The sequence below is a fragment of the Oratosquilla oratoria genome, chromosome 42 (genome assembly GCF_046742065.1).
Source record: "Oratosquilla oratoria isolate Oo_2021 chromosome 42, ASM4674206v1, whole genome shotgun sequence".
NCBI classification, from domain to species: Eukaryota; Metazoa; Arthropoda; class Malacostraca; order Stomatopoda; family Squillidae; genus Oratosquilla; species Oratosquilla oratoria.
Window position 1 is genome coordinate 34,251,261 of NC_134818.1, and position 21,948 is coordinate 34,273,208.

Here is a 21,948-nt window from a genome sequence, read left to right on the forward strand (position 1 = left end):
CTATTCTTCCATCAGTGTCAGATTCAATACTGGGGAGAGATTTATTTGACAGTCTATCTTGGCTCATGGGATTCCTTAGGTACTTAATGAGCTTCAGTTTGCTGAACGACTTTTCACTAGAGGCAACTGATATATTCAAAGTCAGTAAAAGACTCAATGTAACACGAAATTTAACGAATCCTTCACAATATGAAAGCAATGAGTCAAACTTAATATTTTTTTCATGTAGACGTTTTAGGTATTGGCTTGCGAAATAATTAGATTTTGAAATTTGTATTTGATATCTATTGCAGAAAGGATAAGGGAAGTTGTTTCGTGTTTTATTGATTACGGTAAAATGTCCATGGCTTCTTTGACCTCATTTTCATTACCATTATTTTGTTTGCCTTGTGAACGGCAAGGCCAGGCTAGAATTGCCGCTCCCCTAAAATTGCCGCCCCTAGGCATACTCCCCCCCCCATGCCCTTCACCATGTGAGAGACCAACGTACGTGGTCAGTTCAGAGCAAGAGAAACCGTTGCGTCGTCGACCGAATGCTTAGCCATATACGCCCACGTCCGAAGTTATCAGCTCAGCCATGAGCTGGCGAAAACAAATAGACTTGTATGTATATACATTATATCATCGAGGTGTCAGCTTAGCTGTACACTTGGATATGGTAGATAACGATATCCATGTAATATTGAGACATTCTGACAGGTTGAGGTAAGTGGAGTAGGAAACACAGGAGACTTAATTAGTCTTGAGTTTATTCCTGACTAGTTTCGCAGGTATGCTTTTTCAAATGAAACTAGTCAGGAATAAACTCAAGACTAAGACTCCTGTGTTTCCTACTCCACTTACGTCATCCATGTAATAATATAAATTATTAAGAAACGTTTACTCACAGTTATGCGTACATCATGGCATTGTAGATATAATTGTACACTCGACATGGTTATCAAATACTAAGTGAATTGCATTTGCTAAAAAGAGAGAATGTACATATATTCAGTGCCTTTTGAATTGAATAAATGGGCTCATAGCAGATAAGGAATCTGAATAGAAGGTCAGTAGACTGAACTAGATATGGCACTGTACTGTACCTGTAATCTAAAGCACTTAATGAGTCAAAGTACGGTTTCATCATCACGTGTATAATCTATATAGATACATATTCCCAGAAACGAATACAAATTTAATTGATTATGCTAAAGTTTCATCTATACATATATCTAACCTGACTTTTTAATAACAATGTAATATATTCATTACTGAAGATACATCCAGTATTTAAAATACAAATTGTATTACTCAAGAAGATCGAATTATGAAACGATAAAAGGTAAGGGTGATTATGTACATTCAGTACCAAGAACAATGTATCATGCAACGAATAGGTGTGCATATCTCATTGTTTGCTGTGTATGAAATCAGACATGTTGATAACTCATGTGAATTTGTAGAAATATTAGATATTTGTTTATATTTTCGTGGAAAGAATAATTAGTATTTGAAATATAATGGAGCCGCAATACATCAATTAAAGCCTGGAAATTCTTTTTTCCTAGTCGCGTTTCACTTGTTTTGATCTTTGTAAACAAAACTCAGCTGATCGCTTGACGCTTCGTAGTTTCTAGGGCAGTCGTACCGTGGGTGGTGAGTATATGCATTTTCTGATTTTATGTTGTAAAATGTGACTCTATAACTTCTCTTCAACGATTATAGTATTTTTAATTAGTATAATTACACCAGTGTGGTGATATCTGGTGAAAGTAGTCCGCAGGAAAGTCTTGGAAGGACGTAGAACAAAGAAATTCGAAGTGGACATCTGATTGCTCAGCCTTGGTAATCAGAACGCCTACAGAGACTAGTATTACCACTTAGTATTTCCTACAAAAATACATATCCACATTTCACAATTCAAATATCTTAAGTTCAACTATTTTTGGCGTCAGTAGTATTTTATTTTTATTATTTTTTTAATGAACGAGTCTCGTGTTTGTGTGGCCCCATTTATTTGTCTATTTTTTCATTAGGAAAGCTAATAAGTGCATATTTGTGTAATAACATGTCCGGTGATTTTTCATTCTGGCTTCTGCTCACCTCCTCAATTCTAAGCGTTTTATATAAGCCTTCACTGTTTTTCTTTCATTACCTTGTTTTTATCTATGGTGTGAGCTTTCCCAATTCCCATTTTCATTACCATCGGCGCTCGCTGTCGCCCCCTTCCCATATATAATACCTTTTCTTTTCCCTCTTTCACGTATCCCGATCACCCGATCAATTGCTCCAACATCCACGGACAGTAAAAACAAAATTTAATTTCCCAGTCACGAGCATAGGCCTCCGAGTACGGAACGCGTGCGCGTGCACTCACATGGCCACCAGTAGGTCTACGGGTACATATAGTAGACGCTCAAGGGCCAAGGTCATTCTCGTAATAAGGTTCCAACTCATCCTTAATTAATCCACGGGACTCGCTCAGTGGTCGTCAAAATGGCGAAGTAGAGATTCGTATGCTTCTGTATTCACCGTAGGACTCATGGTGGTGATGTGGGCTCTGGGATAAGCAGAATGCAAACAGTAAATGAATGGTACTGAGGAAACGGCATGTAAAATTTATTTCGATCGTATAAATGAAAACACACACATATACACACGACTCGGTGGCGCGGTTGGTCGAGTCTCCGACTGCCCAATGCTGAAATAATTTCAGTATCGCTGCGCTTCGAGTCGTTACTCCAACTCTAGTGGGCGGGTGTGTGTGTGCGTGTAAGGTCACAGCATTACCCATAAATCGGTCATACGAGCTCTGAGCTCTCTCCCAGGAGGGAAATAGCTGTCGATCACGAGTCCAGCACGTGATCCAAAGACCAAGGTGAATACACACACACACACACACACAGACTCGTGGCGAAGTTGGTAGAGTTCCCGGCTGCCACTACGGAGGTCCGGGTTCGAATCCCGCCCAGGGCTGAAATAATTTCAGTATCGCTGCGCTGCGGGTTGTTACTCCAACTCTCGTGGGCGGGGAGTTGTATGTGTGTGTGTAAGATCACAGCATTACCCATAGATCGGTCATATACTAGCACTGAGCTCTCTTCTGGGAGGGAAATAGCTGTCGATCACGAGTCCAACACGTGATCCAAAGACCATAGTGAATCACACACACACACACACACACACACACACACACAAACTCAGCGGGTCGCTACTCCAACTCTCGTGAGCGGGGAGTTGAGTGTGTGTATGTTTGTGCATGTAAGCTCACAACATTACCCATAGACCGGTCATATATGAGCTCTGAGCTCTCATCCAGGAGGGTAATAGCTGTCGATCATGAGCCCAACCTGACGCAAGACCATGGTGAATCACACACACACACACACACACACACACACACACACACACACACACAGGTGCACGCGCACATCAGTTTTCATTATATTGTTGAGATGATATGGGAAGTTGAAGGTGGAAAAAGAAGGCGCTGGTCCAGTTCCGAGTTTATTCCTGATCGGTTTCGCCCCTCTGAAGAAATTTAGAGCGAAACCAGCCAGGAATATGCTCGGAACTAGACCCGTTTCTTCTTTATCCATTTTCTTCATTATATTTTTGTAGTTAGTAATGTGTGAGGGCGTTTTTCACTTGCCCACACATGTAATACACTTGTACATACCCACACTTGCACATCCACACTTGTGCGCGCGCATACACACTTGTGTGTGTGTGCGCACACACACACACACACACACAAGCCAGAGAACCGGGGTTCGATTCCCCGGCCGGGCGGAGATAAGTTGGGTTTGTCTCCTTTCACGTGTAACCCCTGTTCACCTAGCAGTGAGTAGGTACGGGACGTTAGTCAAGGAGTTGTGACCTTGCTGTCCCGGTGTGTGGTGTGTGAGTGGTCTCAGACCTACCCAGAGATCGGCAAATAATGAGCTCTGAGCACACTGCCGTAGGGTGGTGTCTGGCTGTCTCGACAGAGGCTGCAGCAGATCCGAGGTGAATACACACACACACACACACAAACAAACAAGCAAGCAAACAAGTAAGGAAAATTTAAGGACAACGGAAAAATCGACAAGTGTATAAGCATATATATATATATATATATATATATATATATATATATATAAATATATATATATGTGTGTGTGTGTGTGTGTGTATATGTATGTATGCGTTTCTCAGCCTAGTTAGCTTGAGTAAAAAATTATAATAAATTCGACCCCCTGTGGTTTTCATTCAATTCTCTTTAGATAACAATGTGTCCGTGAAGAGGTCTTATTTTTTCTCGAGTTTGCGTGTTCTTGCAGCTATTCAGTGTAATAATTGCGTTATATTTATTATGTTTTCTGTGTTAAGACTGCGATATTGCCATCAGTACCATGTAAGCAATGGGCCAGCTAAGTGGTGCCATGTCAGTGCCAACGTCGAATGGTGTAATGTTACACATACACACACAAGTTGGTATGTGTGTGTGTATAAGGTAACAGTATGATCCATAGACCGGGTCATATATGAGCTCTGATCTCTCATCTAAGAGAGTAGTAGCTGTCGATCACGAGTCTAACGCGTGATCCAAGACCATGGTAAATCGCGCGCGCGCGCACGCACACACACACACACACGACTCGATGGCACAGTGGTAGCGTTCGCGGCTGCCACTACGGCTGTCCGAGTTCGAATCCCGTCCAGGGCTGAAATAATTTTAGTATCGCTACGCTGCGAGTCGTTACTCCAACTCTCGTGGGCGGGGAGTTTGTGTGTGTGTGCGTGTAAGATGACATCATTACCCATAGATCGGTCATATATAAGCTCAGCTCTCTTCCGGGAGGGAAATAGCTGTCGATCACGAGTCCAACACGTTATCCAAGACCATGGTGAATCACACACACACATACACACACACACACACACACACACACACACACATACGCAAGCACAGTTGGAACAAGTTAGATGAGAAAGTGGTGTGTGCAAAAACAATACATGAATTTAAAGATAGTTTAGATAAAATGAGATATGAAGACGGGACACCACGAGCATAGCTCCCCTTCCCGTAAAATACAACTAGGTAAATACACACACGGTCCCTCACGAGCATAGATGATGTGGTGAAACAGTCGCAAAAGAACCTGATCCTACCCTGGTCAGAACATGCAGCAGTGATGTTGCCTCGACATTTCACTGACTGAAAACCCACAGCCCTGCAGTGGACGGCAACGGTCCTCAGGCCTTTTTATTGGTCTCTCTCGGAAACAACCCTGGACTGTTGTCTGAGTTGTATTTATGTGAGTCACCATTGTGTTGGATCACGTGTTGGTCTCGTGATCGACAGCTATTTCCCTCCCGGAAGAGAGCTCAGACCTCATATATGACCGATCTATGGGTAATGCTGTGACCTTACACGCACACACAACTCCCCGCCCACGAGAGTTGGAGTAACGACCCGCAGCGCAGCGATACCGAAATTATTTCAGCCCTGGACGGGATTCGAACCCGGACCTCCGTAGTGGCAGCCAGGAAATCTACCACTGCGCCACGAGGACTGTTACTATGTCACCGGTTTATACTGGTAGGAAGAGGACGTGATCAGTCGCCGATTATCAGTTTTTATGCGAATAGACCATGGGTGGGGAACCTTTTTTTTTTTTAGCAGGTGCCAAAATCAGCCAAATATTTTATACAACATTTTCTCGCCTTCCAAAGGAGTAAGATTACCATAGGCTTACATATGAGTAGGGGCCCCCTCCCCCTTCACCTCCTGTAGTGGCCCCCAGTCTGCCGCCCAGTGCAGCATATGTGGTAGCCAATGGTCATACAAGATATAATGGAGATTTATTGGTTATCCTTTTAAAGGTGATCTCTGGGTTCCGCGTGCCGGAAAAAGTCATTAGTGTGCCAGGTTTTGCACGCGTGCCAAGGGTTGCCCACGTGTGCTGTAGACCGTATTTTGCGATCTATGGGATGGTCCTTGTGCTCTCAGGGGATTACGCAAGAGAGGAATAAGAGGCCATGTGCCATCGCCTCCTGTCACGGTGGGCACGTGAGTGTTGTTGAGCAAGTCGGCTCCGGCCGCAAACAGACCCGATCATCGAGATAAACTTAACCGAATTCCCAGTTTTCCCGCCATTGTGCCCAGTCCAGCGTTCAGTGACAGCTTTGAGTTGTCGTCTTATCGTTGTTGTTCAGATCTCGGTGTCATTGATTCATGATGTTGAACAAGGACCCAATGGTCGCCCTCGCTTTTGGATCCTCCCCAGATACAGTATGTCGTGGTGATGGAGAAAACGTCAGGGCGCTCCTGACAGACTCATTTACTACGTCGTGTTATCCTTCTCTGTTGATAGATTATATGTTAATAGCGATCCGCACAGTTCCTGAAAATAAAAACAAACATTGCAACGTCGTCAAATGTTATTGCGCGGGAAAATCCCATGGGGACAAATGAATCTATACGCCTTGCTACACTATTCATTCTCTTGTGAATAGTATCCACATTTATCGGCAATCTTGACGGGATCCGACTTTGTTTAACTTTTCATTATGATATCCACTAAACACTGGTGCTGTGGATTATGTCGTAGTGACTCAGGTCATGAGGATAGATCAGATATGAAGTTACTTGAATCCTTTTTCCCAAACCACATTTGGACTTTGAAAAATGTCAGCGATGTGTTCAAGCGTGTGGAAGAAAGGACTTTACCACTGAGAACGTGAAAATTACACATACACATGCAACAAACACTTCGTAGATGAATCTAGGCCTACTGATGACCACACACATCCAATTCTGCCCTCTCAAGTTAGTCCACCAAGCACTGAAACAGTACAATGTTGTCCAATTAAAATATGGTTTATTCATTCATTGTGAACCACATAGGCTTAAGCCGGGTCCACACTGTGCCTCGTGCAGATCTACATGTAGCAGGTGGCGGTGTTGAAAGCGGAGCTAAGTGTCCACCTGAGTGGGCATGAGGAAGGAATGCCAGTCTCTTAGATACAATTCTTATCTATATAAATGGATATCTCCTATCATTCTAAGTATTTTGAACCCCATAAATAAGTACTGGAAATTAATGGTAACGTCAGTAGTTATATTTTGATAATGTATTTTTGACGGGGACTAACGTAGAAAGCAGCATAAACGTACCTAACCTAACTGGTTTTTAATGTTACAGTGCAGCATAACTCCGTCAAATCATCAAGGCTAGCACTTTATGTCCCTTGCTCTTGATGTTCCATAAGCAGGGATACTGCTTCAATAACTATAAAATATTGGGTATGGCTTCTCATCCAATCGATGAGGATAGCAGAAGTGGCCTTGAAGGAAAGCGTAGCTCTCCACCTTGTTTCAACTAGTTTTTAGTCCTCGACACTCCAACCAACACTTCAATTGAATGTTGGAATTACTATCGATACGTCAAATGTCGATCTTGGTCTCAGGGACATCGTCCTCTAACAAGAAAAACTTTGAAAATTGGTCGCATGCCGACATTGTTTTCTGTTCTCATATTCAAAATGCACTGAGATTTAGGCATCATGGTGGTTTCCCCAACTCAACTGCCGATAGCGTGGTAACTGTGACGTCAATATTGCGGTTTGCTATTGCCGTGTTTTAAGTGGTGCTAAATGCCGGTTTATACGGTATTGCTTTTGACGCTATACGCTGTCTTCTTTAATCGATACTGAAACACAAGACGCGAGCAATTGAACGTTCTACTTTATCGCAGCGTCAGATACTGCAAATTCATGATCTTAGTTAATTAAGACGTTTGTCCAAAGCGATAAAAGCAGCGCCTTGTAAACGACGCTTTTGAAATTGTATTATTTTCAAATATGCAAAAAGAAGAAAAAATAGTATTCCATCAGGAAGGAAGTTAGAGTATTTGTTTTCAGTTTTCAAAGGATTACAAAGGCAGAGGATGTCGACAGGAGACCTTTTGGTCCATAGTTAGGTCGGGTGCGAAAAATATAATGATAAATAAAAAAATAAAATTATAATAATATAAATGATTAATAAAATAAATGCATAGGTATAGTTAGATAATAAACAAACATGTAAATAGTAAATAATAAATTGATAAATAACTAATAATAAATGAAAATTAAGCCAGTAATAATAAACAAACAGCCAAACAGCATCTTGATTCGGTATTTATCAAAATGAATCTTAAAACTTCGAACTGAACTACATTGCACTGCCTCTGCAGGAAGTTTATTCCATTCATTAACTACACGGTCGGCGAAGTTGTTTCTACCCACTTCCAAATTAAATATATTTTCTGGCAGTTTGAGACCATTATATCTTGTCGGATTCTCATTCAGTGTGAAAATTTTATCACTTTTGATGTTGTCAATTCCCTGTAGAATCTTAAAGATACCTGTATCGTCACCTCTGAGTGTACGCTTTTTTAGGGAAACAGATTCATATGTTTTAGTCGATTTTCGTATGATTTATTTTTGATATTTGGAATCAGTTCTGTGGCTCGCCGTTGTACTTTTTCCAATCTGTCAATGTAATGAGATTCGGTGACCATACGGAAACAGTATATTCCCAATGTGGACGAACTAACGTATATAGCTTGTTAATGAGATGTACTTTTGAAGTCCAAAGATCGCGCAATCAGTCTTATAGCCTTATTTGCTAAGATGATTTGAGATCGTTACTGATAATTACGCCGAGATCCTTTTCACTATCCACTTTTGTGCATTACCTTGCACTTGTATTAAATTTCATTAGCCAATTTTCAGACCATTGTTATAATTTATCTAAATCTTGAATATCTAAACGATTGAAGTGACCATTTGCCATTCCACACAGTTTTGCATCATCAACAAATTTGGAGACGATAGATTTTAGTCCGTGGTGTATATCATTTATATATACTATGAACAGAAGTGGCCCAAGAACAGAACCCTGAGGAACTCCACTTGTAACATTTTTCCATCTAGAAGTTTTCCATTTAGAACAACTCTCCGTTTTCGATCATTCAAACAATTACTAGTCCAGCTAGGCTACCACTTCGTGTGAAGCTAATTTAGTAAGTAGTTTTTCGTGGGGGACGGAATCAAAATCTTTTGCAAAGTCTAGATATATTAAATTTATTTTGTTTCTTTTGTCAAAATTCGAGATGACTGCATTGTAGAATTCGAGTTAGTCACGCAATAACGTTTCCGTCTGAATCCATACTGGCTATCATTTATCAAACAGTTACTTTCTAAATTATGTTCGATAGCATCTCTAATGATGGTTTCCATCATTTTTCCTACGAATGAAGTCAAGCTTATAGGCCTGTAGTTAGCTAGCTTCCAATATTGCAAATCAACATTTAAATTTGAATGGTATATATCGTTTATTTCTAAGCGGCAATCTATTAGATGTGTTTAAAATAACCAGTTTTCAATAAAACTCGTCGGAAAAGATAAGAGGGATGTTATTTGATTTTAACAATTGTAAATACTGTATAGAACAATCATAACGTCAATTTTGTCGCCAATATGGCGATGTCGTATTGTCCAGTTGCATCTGAGAAAGAAACAAAGATGCATTGATCTTTTGGAAACTGGCAGTTGTGCACCAACTTTTTGGGTGTGTGCGTCCGATAGTATAGTACTGTTACCAGTTCCTTGACTTGAATGCTATTTTCAGCAAACATCGTTATGTGCAGTTGCTCCATGTATATTCCAATCGGGGTTAGTGCCACTCTTGTAATCGACGTGAGCATTTGATGCACGATGGAAATAGTCCAGGAAATCGATTGTTTCTTCAGAAACACACTGCAGCAAATTATCAATTTCCACTGATATTACATAGAAAACTGATAACGTGTGTTGACATTTTCCTTCAACAAACGGGGCATCGCTCCATCGCAAAAACATGAGAGAAACATTAAAAAGAGGTGATCATTTCAACAGATGGTTTTGAGGAAGTCAAATTTGCTATAACTAATTTTCTAGAGCTGTTAAAAGCACCATGTTGCAATTCATTTGACAAAATTCGAAACAGTAATCATAATCCTGATTGCCTGCACATCACCATTGCCTTGAATACATTCACAATTAATCTTGTTATGCGGTGAGGCTCTTTGATAAAATAAGTTTGCAATCGAGTAAATACCACAAAGTTTGTGTAGAGAAAGGGCAAATACAAAAAAATCGACTCTGTCTAATAGACTGCAGGTGAATTCAGAACACAGGAGAATAGTTTATTCAAGGAGAGATACGTTTGTTTTCAAGACCAGTGCATTGATCTTTTGTGGTGCAGATATTCTCAGAGAGACGTGCAACAGGTGATGATACTGGTAAAGTGTCATCTGGTTCTCAGTTTTTATGCATTTCTTAACGTGTGAGTCTCTTCGTAAGAAAAAAAAAAACTATATTAAAAGTTAAACAATGGCTGAACATTCCTTTATATTTGAAGATTTATTTTCGACTATAAAAAAATGTTGGGTAAGCTTGGTCCGTAAGGGCTCCGCTAAAACCACTGTTATATTGACTGTACAAAGGATTACAAAGGTGGAGCACGCCGACAGACCTTTTGGTCCATAACTTGGTCGGATGCGGAAATGTAATAACGATGAATAAATTAACGAAAAATAAATAAAAATGACAATGATATAAATAATAGATAACATGAATAAATGCATAGGTACAGTTAAATAATAAACAGATAAATAGTAAATTGACTGATAACTAATAATAAAAATCAAGGAAGTAATAATAAACAAACAAACAAATGATATGAAATAAATGACAGTCATTGCAGCATCTTGCTTAGGCGTTTATCTAAACGAATCTTAAAGCTTCGAACTGAACTACATTGCACTGCCTCTGCAGGAAGTTTGTTCCATTCAGTGACTACATGTTTGACGAAGTTGTCTCTATCCACTTCCAAATTAAATTTATTTCCTGGCAGTTTGAGACCATTGTTTCTTGTCGGATTCTCATTCAGTGTGAAAATTTTGTCACTTGATGTTAATTCCCTTCAGAATCTTACAGACCTGTATCAAGTCACCTCTGAGTCTACATTTTTTTTTTGGGGGGGGGGCAGATTCATATGTTTTAGTCGATTTTCGTATATAACTGTGCAGCCAGTACCCCAGCACGGACACCGATATCAACAAGATGACAAGATGGTGGAGTTATGATTATGTCGACACAACTCGGTCACAAACGGAACTCCTGCCAAGGAAAACAAATGAAAATTAAAGAGAAATAAATAAGACAAAAGAAGATAGGTAATTGAATAGAATAAAATAGATGATAATTTTAATATCTATTCTATCTACATACTAAGGGCTTTTTCCTCCTTACAAAGGAGGTAGCCAAATCAAAAGGCAAGTACCCACTTCCAGCCATTTTACTCTCACCCATTCCACTCCCATCCGCCACCCTCTCTTCCCTCTTATATCAGCTCATCATGGATGACGGGTCATCCCTGTATCCCGCTCACTGCTCTGTCAGAAGCAATGCAGCAAGACACAGCACATCCACAGCAAGGCCGCTTCACTTAATTGGCGACCCCCCTCCCATCTCCTTCCCGTCATGCAGCAAAGGAAAAGACGGGGAGAAATCCCCTCAGGCTGCGTCAAAATATCATTCACACCCTACCCCCCTACCCCAACCCTCCCTTCCTTGCATTATAGTATCATCTATACACATCCATTCTCCACTCAACCATATCTCCCGCCTTCGTACTTCCTTGCTCAACAGACATTCCCCTCTTGCTCAGACACCCCTTTCACCCTATCCATCCATCTCATCCTCGGTCGTCCCTAGAAGTTCATGCCCTCCATTTCTGCTTTCTACGCTTCTTTAAATAATCTCTCTTCACTCATTGTTCTCATGTGTCCAAACCATGCCAATACTCTTTCATCAGACCTCTCTGCCATTTAATTTTCCACACCAGCTCTCCTCATTATGATGATAATAATAAAAAGTCGTGGGATTTACACTAATACAACTTTAAAAAAGGGCCAAAGTAAGCGAGGCATCAAAGAAAAGTAAATTCGTATATAGATGATCGTTACCCTCTATAATAAGCAAACCAGCAATGGTTGTTCCAAAATGATCGGCTGGTAACAAAACCTTTTCTTTTTTCATATTTTTTTCTGTGAATCAAATTTATTGTGACTCATTATATCAGTGTTTCCCAAACTTTCCCGATACGTGACCCCTTTCAGTAGTACTAAACCTATCATGACCCCAGCCTTTGTAAGGTTTCTGAAAACGTACTTATTTTCAATATCGCAGATACATTATCTTAAAGCTTAAATGCTTAAACTTAGCAGACCGAGCAATATTTTTTGTTTATGTTTATTGACAAGGATTGATTTAATCATGTATCTTAATGAGAAGGATCTGTGTAGTTGAATGCTTTCACAGTTGGACCCTCCATGACCCCCAGGAAAAGGCTCGTGACTCATTTGGGGCTCATGACCCGCAGTTTGGGAACCCCTACATTATATCCTCGGCCACTCTCATTGTCGGTACATTCTTCTCGACATGATGTCATTACGTCGTGCCCACAAGCGAGTCACGCTTGACAAACTAATCATGCCCCGCATACATTGTGACGCGCGCGCACACACACACACACACACACACACATGCTCTCTCTCTCTCGGTGGCGCAATTGGTAGAGCGCTGAACTACTACGATAGTGGCCCGAAGTTCTTGGTTCGAATCCTGCCCAGGGCCGAAATTATTTCGGTACCGCTGCGCTCCGGGTCGTTACTCTGACTCTCGTGGGCGGGGAGTTGGGTGTGTGTGTGTGTGTAAGGTCATAGCATTACCCATAGATCGGACCTACGAGCTCTGAGCTCTCTTCCAGGAGGGAAATAGCTGTCGATCACGAGTCCAACACGTGATCCAAAGACCAAGTGAATACACACATACACACACACACATACACACACACACACACTCTTTCTCTCTCTCTCGGTGGCGCAACTGGTAGAGCGCTGAACTACTACGACAGTGGCCCGAAGTTCTTGGTTCGAATCCTGCCCAGGGCCGAAATTATTTCGGTACCGCTGCGCTCCGGGTCGTTACTCTGACTCTCGTGGGCGGGGAGTTGTGTGTGTGTGTGTAAGGTCATAGCATTACCCATAGATCGGACCTACGAGCTCTGAGCTCTCTTCCAGGAGGTAAATAGCTGTCGATCACGAGTCCAACACGTGATCCAAAGACCAAGTGAATACACACACACACACACACACAATTTTGTTAAAATAAGATAATTCTTTAAAAAGGCAGACTGGGAAAGAATACACAAGGAGGAAACAACATTAAAAGAGAAATGGAATGTTTTGACAAAAATTGATAGTGGAAAAATATGTTCCAAGACAAAAGCAAGAAAAGAATATGTAAAGTGTTGGTACAACAAAAGATGTAGGGAGTTAAAAGACAAGGGATAATAAAGCTTGGATAAAATGGAAAAAAGACAAAAGACCTGAAAAATGGAAAAAATATACAAGTGTGCAGAGAAAAGAGAAAATGCGAAAAAGATGTTATAGAAAAATGTAAAGATCAACCAAAACTATTTTACAGATTTGTAAACAAACCGAAAAACAAACAAGAATTAGAGAAACTACAAGGAGTTGAATACACAGAGGAAATAGAAATGGCAGGAATTATGAATAAGCATTTTAAATCGGTGTTTACGAGGGAGAACATACAACCTAGAGATATCGAGTGGGAGGAGAAAGTCTCCCCTATGAAAGAGATAGAAGTATCAAGGAATTAAATAATGAATCACTTGAGTAATTTCGATGTCAGAAAATCGTATGGACCAGATGAAATGGTAAACTTGATTTTGAGAGAATGCAGGAATAAACTAACAGACAAAATACATAGTCTAACAAACAGTTCACTGAAAGAAGGAAAAGTTCCAGGAGATTGGAAAAGAGCAAATATAATACCAATAAATAAAGGGGGAAACAAGGAAGACCCTACAAACTATAGACCGGTGTCTCTTACAAGTACGATAGCTAAAATATGTGAAAGAATGATCAAAAGTAGATGAGTAAGGCATTTGAAAAAACAAAACAAAAAACAGTGTACTAAATCCAAGGCAATTTGGATTTAGACAAGGACGATCATGTGTCACAAAGTTAATGTGTTTCTATTCAAGGCTAATAGATGTAATACAAGAAAGAGATGGATGGGCTGATTGTGCATTTCTAGACCTGAAAAAAGCTTTTGATAAGGTGCCACATAAGAAGTTGCTAAAGAAATTAGAAACTGCAGGAGGAATACAGGGCAAACTACTGAAATGGATGGAAGACTTCTTGCACGAAAGAAAAATGAGAGTGGTGATAAGAGACAAACACTCTAATTGGGATGAAGTGATAAGTGGTGTTCCACAAGGAACAGTTCTGGCCCCAATAATGTTTGCTATATATATTAATGATATGGATAAAGGAAGTGAAAGTGATATGAGCTTTTTTGCAGATGATGCAAAATTGTTGAAAAAAAGTGAATACTGAAAAATATTGTGAGTCACTACAGAGTGATCTCAGTAAAGTATGGGAATGGAGTAGGAAGTGGGAGATGGAATTCAATATTAAGAAGTGTAGTATAACAGAATTTGGAAGAAGCAAAAAAAAAGATTAGTGGGATCATATAACTTGGGAGAGGAAGAAATTAAAAAAGTAGAAAATGAGAAAGACCTGGGAGTCATTATTATGAATAATATGTCACCTGAGAAACATATAAACAACATTTTTGGAGAAACTTATAATTTAATAAGAACAATCAAAGTGGCATTTACATACCAGGACGAAGAAATGGTGAAGAAAATACTAGTCACTTTTATGAGACCAAGATTGGAATATGCAGGTCACCAAGCACAAAAAAAAAAAAAAAAAAAAAAAAATTGTATAACAAAACATGAAAACAAGGAGCAATTACAAAATTGGCACCAACTCTCAGAACTATCATATGAAGAGAGACTAACAAAACTTGAGCTACAGACATTAGAGCAAAGAAGAGAGAGAGGAGACTTGATAACTATTTAAGCTACAGACATTAGAGCAAAGAAGAGCGAGAGGAGACTTGATAACTATTTATAGAATCATGAAAGGAATATAAACTGTTGATAGAGAGGATCTAATAAAATGGGATAGTAGAAATACAAGAGGACACGGAAAGAAAATAAAAAAAGACAGTTATAGAAGAGACCTGAAAAAGAACAGCTTTCCCCACAGAGTAATAGACGTTTAAAACAAGTTAGATGAGAAAGTGGTGTGTGCAAAAACAATACACGAATTTAAAAACCGTCTAGATAAAATGAGATATGAAAACGGGACACCACGAGCATAGCTCCCCTTCCCGTGAAATATAACTTGGTAAATACAACTAGGTAAATACACACACACGAGGACGTTGGACTACGGCGGTATGCACCACAACAGGAAATGTAAATAAATAAGATAGATAAGTACATGAAAACAAAACGGTAATAATACTGATAACAGTATTGGTTCGAGTTGGAATACCGTCAGTCCCAAGAGAGTATTACTCAAGGTCTAAATATACAGGTCAGACCGTCTACATTCTTCTGCGCAGCTTCTGACGTCATTTGGCTGAGTCCATTTTCTCTTTGTGATACACTGAAGAAAACTGTGAAACGCCAAGGAAGACAGGAACTATAATATTTTATATATCATATATTCATATATATTATATATCATATGTATTATATATTCATATATAGACAGGAACTATAATATATATATATATTATATAATATTTGTCAGAATATAACTAATTGCGTGGAGCTGTGCGAGCGAAGGCGACGTCATTTTCGAACGACGGACCAGCTTCAACTGACAGCTATAGGACCCGCTAACCCCACTTTGAACAGCCAGGTGACGTTCACGGGCCCGCTGCGCCAACTCCCTCGAAATTCGGTCGGAAATGGTTAGACCTTATATTCTTAGATCTTGGTATTACTGACACGTCTTCGTAACATCTCGTCTATATCTCTCATCTATCAAGTAATATTATAACATATTTTTTAAACCATATTGTTATTTTATAGCATTTTAGAATGGTATTTGTTACGACGATGACTACTCATGAAAGTGAAATATTTTTTGTCATATCATTAGACTTATTTTGAACTGTTTTGGACATTACATGCATCTCATGCATCAAAGAGTGCATGGCGAGCATGTTGCCTTCAAATGTAACGTGCACTTGGAAATAACGTGATATTGTAGAAGTTAAGTTATTTAAGTTACGTCATTCTTACAATTACGCATGTCTAAATAAAAATAGTCTATACTCGTTTATCGTAAACTATATCATTCGTGCCATCGTTTCTTATTTTTCCACCTGTGTCATCTTCTGTCAGTGCCGCAAATCCGTGTTAACTACAGCAGTGAAAGTGGATGAATACACCTTAATTATCGTATAAGCAACGCTTTTTATACTTTTTATTTTGTTCATTTGATCTAATTAATTTATATAGTTTTACTTTATTTGTTATTATCACTTGTCCTTGTATTTACTTATTTGTTTATATTTATTTAATTGTTTTGTTTGATTTTTTTATATTCTAGTGCCAATGGAGCACACCTTTGCTTGTGTGTAAGCTATATGTGCCTGTATGTTCCCGTGTTAGTTCTGCCGAGTTGGTCTCATCCTGTCCTCGTATTTCACTCCATATTTCCATCTAGATTTTCCTTCATATGAGAGCTGAATCAATCCCCATTGTTCCCTATTTCTGTTTTTATTCTACTTTTACCCACCTGTATCTCTTCCCCCTACTCCTCCCACCGGCTCGCTTATTTAACGGTTGTATGTGACGTTGAGATGATAATAATTTTGAATTAAAGGATTACATTTTATAGTGTATTTTGACATAGTAAGCCATCTCATTTGTAGAGTAAGGATGCATTACTATTGACTACCTCAGTCTGAGTCAGGGTGGGGGCATTCAAGTTGATGTATTGTGCTGGATCTTTGAAGATGTCAAAACAAGTCACAGATGAGGTGCAGATTATCTCATATATTTAGCTGTCCTATTTTTATTTTTGTGTTGCGATTTATGTTTTTTTTTATCTATATTGATTTTTTAATGTCCCTATGTATTAATTGTACCTATATTTGCACAGAGGGTATTTGTCGGGTTCACAAAGTTTGGCTGCATGGACGTGACAAACTGCGACCAAGCGATCGTGACTTGCGATGGTGGGGTTGGGATAATATGAGGTGGTGGGTCGCTTCTGAAAAGACCACCTCACTATTTGCAGCTGTTCAGTATGTCCATTGAGCGAGGTGGTTAGGCCAGTCTGCTCCTCGTCGTCTAGTCGCTTCTTATATAGGTCTGTTGAGAAAGTCTGTAGCCAGGAAGCCAAGCAAGTACGTCCTCAAATGTATTGTTTACTTGTGAACTGACCTCTCGTCAGTGGCGGATCCTGGGGGGGGGGTTGAGGGTGCTGAAGCTCCCTGTCCCACTTGTTCCTTTATTACCTCATAACAGAAATCGAGAAACCTGCCTCGTGTACACCAGTATATGGCAGAAAGCAGTAATAGTGGCAGAAATTTTCCCAGCATTTGATAAAACACTTCAGTGAGAATAATTGAAAGAATATTCAACACATTATTGAGGGTAAAACTTAACAAAATATGAGGTATAAGTATTATTTTGCCCAATATTTTGAAAGAAATTGATCAAGTGAGAACATTTATTTCAATATATATTCAAAGTCATCGTATTCGTGGTAACAGAGTATATGTTAAAAGCGTCATCTATGGTATATTTACAAAATTCGGGTTAGCCCCTCATAAAAAGTCATCTATATTTACAAAATTCAGGTTAGCATCCCAAAATTTGGTCCTGGATCCGCCATTGCCTCGCGGTATATGTTAGGAGTACTGTATAATGAAAATGAGCCCATATACATCCAGTCCTATGTGAATTTGGATATTTATCAAATGTCGGGATGATTATCCGTTCACTTGCACTCGAGAAGGTTCGGGCTGCTTCAAATCATGTATCATGGTTGTGATGATTTACATGCATATACATAGTGGGCGTTCGCCTTTAAAATCCCGAACAAAATAATGATACTACTACTACTACTATTAATAATAGATAGATTAATTAAAGAATAAAATACGTCTATACATGACGTTATGAATTTATCGCCTAGCACGGATAGCATAGTAGGTCACGCCCCGCTAAACAGTGACAGTGACTTCTTATTTATTCATAATTGTTATTCTCAGTACCATGGTAGTACAAGTCACGCCGTTTTGGTGGGGCATTGATGCTTGGAACCGTTCCACTATACAGCGGTCTCTCCGTGTATGTTACCGGCGCAAACCGGTTTGATAAGAGACAAGAAGGGACAGCATTTTTAGCAAAGATATCTTAGTTTGGTTCCCGTTGTCGCGTATACTGGCTTAAACATTTTCTGTGATTCTGTGAAGTATATTTTAAAGTAAAGTTCCTTGTGGAGGTATGTAGTGTAATTACGTTTGTTTACATTTCATTCCTCTTATCGTTCTTGTACAAAGCGTGGATGTTCATGGTGGGTTTGACTCAGGTCAAATAAAACGTTACCTCACATGTGTTAGAAGCTTTCGAATCGTATCAGGCTTCGAGAGGGCTGTGGTTATATATTTTCGTGCGGTCTGTAGTTGTGGTTGGTGCATACGCCCGTTAGACGATATGACGTCATCACTTGAGTGATGAGCGATTTCACAGGTGTAATGATTGGCGTGAATCGGATGCAGTACTTCGTGTAGTGAAATCGTGATACGAGTATTGTTCCTGGGTGACGCGAGAAGTTTCAGGTCAGTCTTGCTTAGCCTGTTGGGGAGGGAAGAAGACTACTTCTGAGACGGAAGCAAGTGGTATTAATAGTTCGTGCTTTTGCAGTGGAATACCCAGAGAGGAACTGTCGCTTCATCAGGAAACGGGATTATATGATGACTTCAGCTGAAATGGACGAAGCCGAAGTTGTCATTGATCATGATGGTAAGTATAATTTAATTAACTTGATTACGAGGAAATTCCATTAGATCCAACGGAGTCTAGGAGATGGCGTGTAGATTTGTTTTTTTTTGTGTGTTCAACATTTATGTATATATATATATATATATATATGTAAATATGTATATATTTATATATATATATACATATATATTTATATATATATATATATATATGTAAATATGTATATATTTATTTATGTATATATATATATTATATATATATATATATATATATATACTGTATATACATATATATATATATATATATATATATATATGTATATATATATATGTATATGTGTGTGTGTGTGTGTTCCAAATGTCTATTACTCTGTGGGGAAAGCTGTTCTTTTTTAGATCTCTTCTATAACTGTCTTTTATTTTCTTTCCATGTCCTCTTGTATATCTATCATCCCATTTTATTAGATCCTCTCTATCAATAGTTTCTATGCCTTTCATGATTCTATAAATAGTTATCAAATCTCCTCTCTCCTTTGCCCTAAATTCTAATGTCTGTAGCTCAAGTTTTGCTAGTCTCTCTTCATTTGATAGTTTTGAGAGTGTTGGTGCCAATTTTGTAATTGCTTTTTGTATTCTTTCAAGTTTTGTTATACATTTTTTTTGTACTTGGTGACCACATCGTTGCTGCATATTCCAATCTTGGTCTAATCAAAGTGATTAGTAATTTCTTCACCATTTCTTCATCCAGGTATGTAAATGCCACTTTGATTGTTCTTATTGAATTATAGGTTTCTCCAAAATCTTTATATGTTTCTCAGGTGACGTATTATTCATAATAATGACTCCCAGGTCTTTCTCATTTTCTACTTTTTTTATTCCTTCTCCTCCCAATTTATATGATCCTACTATTCTTTTTATGCTTCTTCCAAATTCCATTATACTACACTTCTTAGTATTGAACTCCATCTCCCACTTCCTGCTCCATTCCCATACTTTATTGAAATCACTCTGTAGTGACTCACAATCTTCTTCAGCATTCACATTTTTTCAACAGTTTTGCATCATCTGCAAAGCTCATATAACTTTCAATTCCTTCTTCCATATCATTTATATATATAGCAAACATTAATGGGGCCAGAACTGTTCCTTGTGGAACACCACTTATCACTTCATCCCAATTAGAGTTTTTTGTCTCTTATCACCACTCATTTTTCTTTCATGCAAAAAGTCTTCCATCCATTTCAGTAGTTTGCCCTGCATTCCTCCTTCAGTTTCTAATTTCTTAAGTAACCTCTTATGTGGCACCTTATCAAAAGCTTTTTTCAGGTCTAGAAATGCACAATCAGCCCATCCATCTCTTTCTTGTATTATATCTGTTAGCCTTGAATAGAAACATATTAAGTTTGTGACCCATGATCGTCCTTGTCTGAATCCAAATTGCCTTGGATTTAGTACATTGTTTTTTTCTAAATGCCTTATCCATCTACTTTTGATAATTCTTTCACAAATTTTTGCTATCGTGCTTGTTAGAGAGACTGGTCTATAGTTTGTAGGGTCTTCTTTGTTTCCCCCTTTATATATAGGTACTATATATGCTCTTCTCCAATCTTTTGGAATTTTCCTTCTTTCAATGAACTGTTTATTAGGCTATGTATTTTGTTTGCCAGTTCATTTCTGCATTCTTTCAAAATCCAGTTTGCTATTTCGTCTGGTCCATGCGATTTTCTGACATCAAGATTACTCAAGTGTTTTATTATTTCATTCCTTGTTACTTCTATTTCTTTCATAGGGGGAACTTTCTCCTCCCATTTTATATCAATAGGTTGTATGTTCTCCCTTGTAAACACTGATTTAAAATGCTTGTTCATAATTTCTGCCATTTCTATTTCCTCTGTGTATTCAATTCCTTGTCGTAGTTTCTCTAAATCTTGTTTGTTTTTCGGTTTGTTTACAAATCTGTAAAATAGTTTTGGTTGGTCTTTACATTTTTCTATGACATCTTTTTTATATTTTCTCTTTTCTTCTCTGCACACTTGTACATATTCATTTCTATAACTAGTATATATTTTCCATTTTTCAGGTCTTATGTATTTCTTCCATTTTGTCCAAGCTTTATCTCTTTTGTCTTTTAACATCCTACAACCTATCCTCCCAATGTTTGACAATTTTCTCAATTTTTTCTTCTAGGCTTGCTAATCGGGGGGTTGGCTGCCCCCCCCTCATTAAATCCATGGAAATTGTTATCTTCACCTTCCATTGTGCTGCTCTTACCTATATTTCTAATCTTTACATTTTTGTTAATACTTTCATCATCTCCAAAACCCTCCGGGCCGTGTTTGTTGACATGGCGTCTGCCTGCCTGGACCAAGTCCTCCCTTTCTTCATTTCCTTCCATTTCCCTCAGTAATCCCTCCCCTTCTCCTTTTTCATCACCTTCCCACTACACCACGAGCTTCCCCCTTCCCTATAAATACAAAAAGGTACTTCCTCGACGTTGAGAGCCACGAAAATTTCCATTCTTTTTCGGAGCTCCAATCTTCGCTGTGAATCCATCGACGTGTATGTGTGTGTGTGATTCACCATGGTCTTTGGATCATGTGGTGGACTTGTGATCAATAGCTATTTCCCTCTTGGAAGAGAGCTCAGAGCTCATATAGGTGTGTGTGTGTATGTTATTCACCATGGTCTTTGATAATGTTTTGGACTCATGATCAACAGCTGTTTCCCTCCCGGAAGAGAGCTCAGAGCTCATATATGACTGATCTATGGGTAATGCTGTAACCTTACACGTGCACACACACACCTAACTCCCCGCCCACGAGAGTTGGAGTAATGACTCTCAGCACAGCGATACTAAAATTATTTCAGCCCTGGACGGGATTTGAAGCCGGGAACTCTACCACCGTGACCCTGAGTGTGTGCGTGTGTGTGTGTGTATATATATATATATATATATAAAATTATAATTATGAAAGTAAAGAA

At 38.9% G+C, this 21,948-nt stretch overlaps 1 protein-coding gene across 5 annotated transcripts in view; it reads left to right on the forward strand.

Moving 5' to 3' along the window:
- The first annotated feature begins 1,521 nt into the window (after positions 1 to 1,521).
- LOC143021731 (solute carrier family 49 member 4 homolog) overlaps positions 1,522 to 21,948 on the forward strand; it is a 47,624-nt gene continuing 27,197 nt past the window's right edge. Inside the window, exons 1-2 of one of the 5 annotated variants that reach the window (XM_076179412.1) lie at positions 1,522 to 1,638; positions 18,890 to 18,988. In XM_076179412.1, coding sequence (XP_076035527.1) covers positions 18,937 to 18,988 — 52 coding nt within the window. In that variant the 5' untranslated portion in view covers positions 1,522 to 1,638; positions 18,890 to 18,936. Of the gene's footprint in view, positions 1,639 to 6,072; positions 6,260 to 17,346; positions 17,365 to 18,448; positions 18,468 to 18,656; positions 18,805 to 18,889; positions 18,989 to 21,948 lie in introns of those variants that run through there. The other 4 variants (XM_076179416.1, XM_076179411.1, XM_076179414.1 and 1 more) reach the window with 4 other exon arrangements.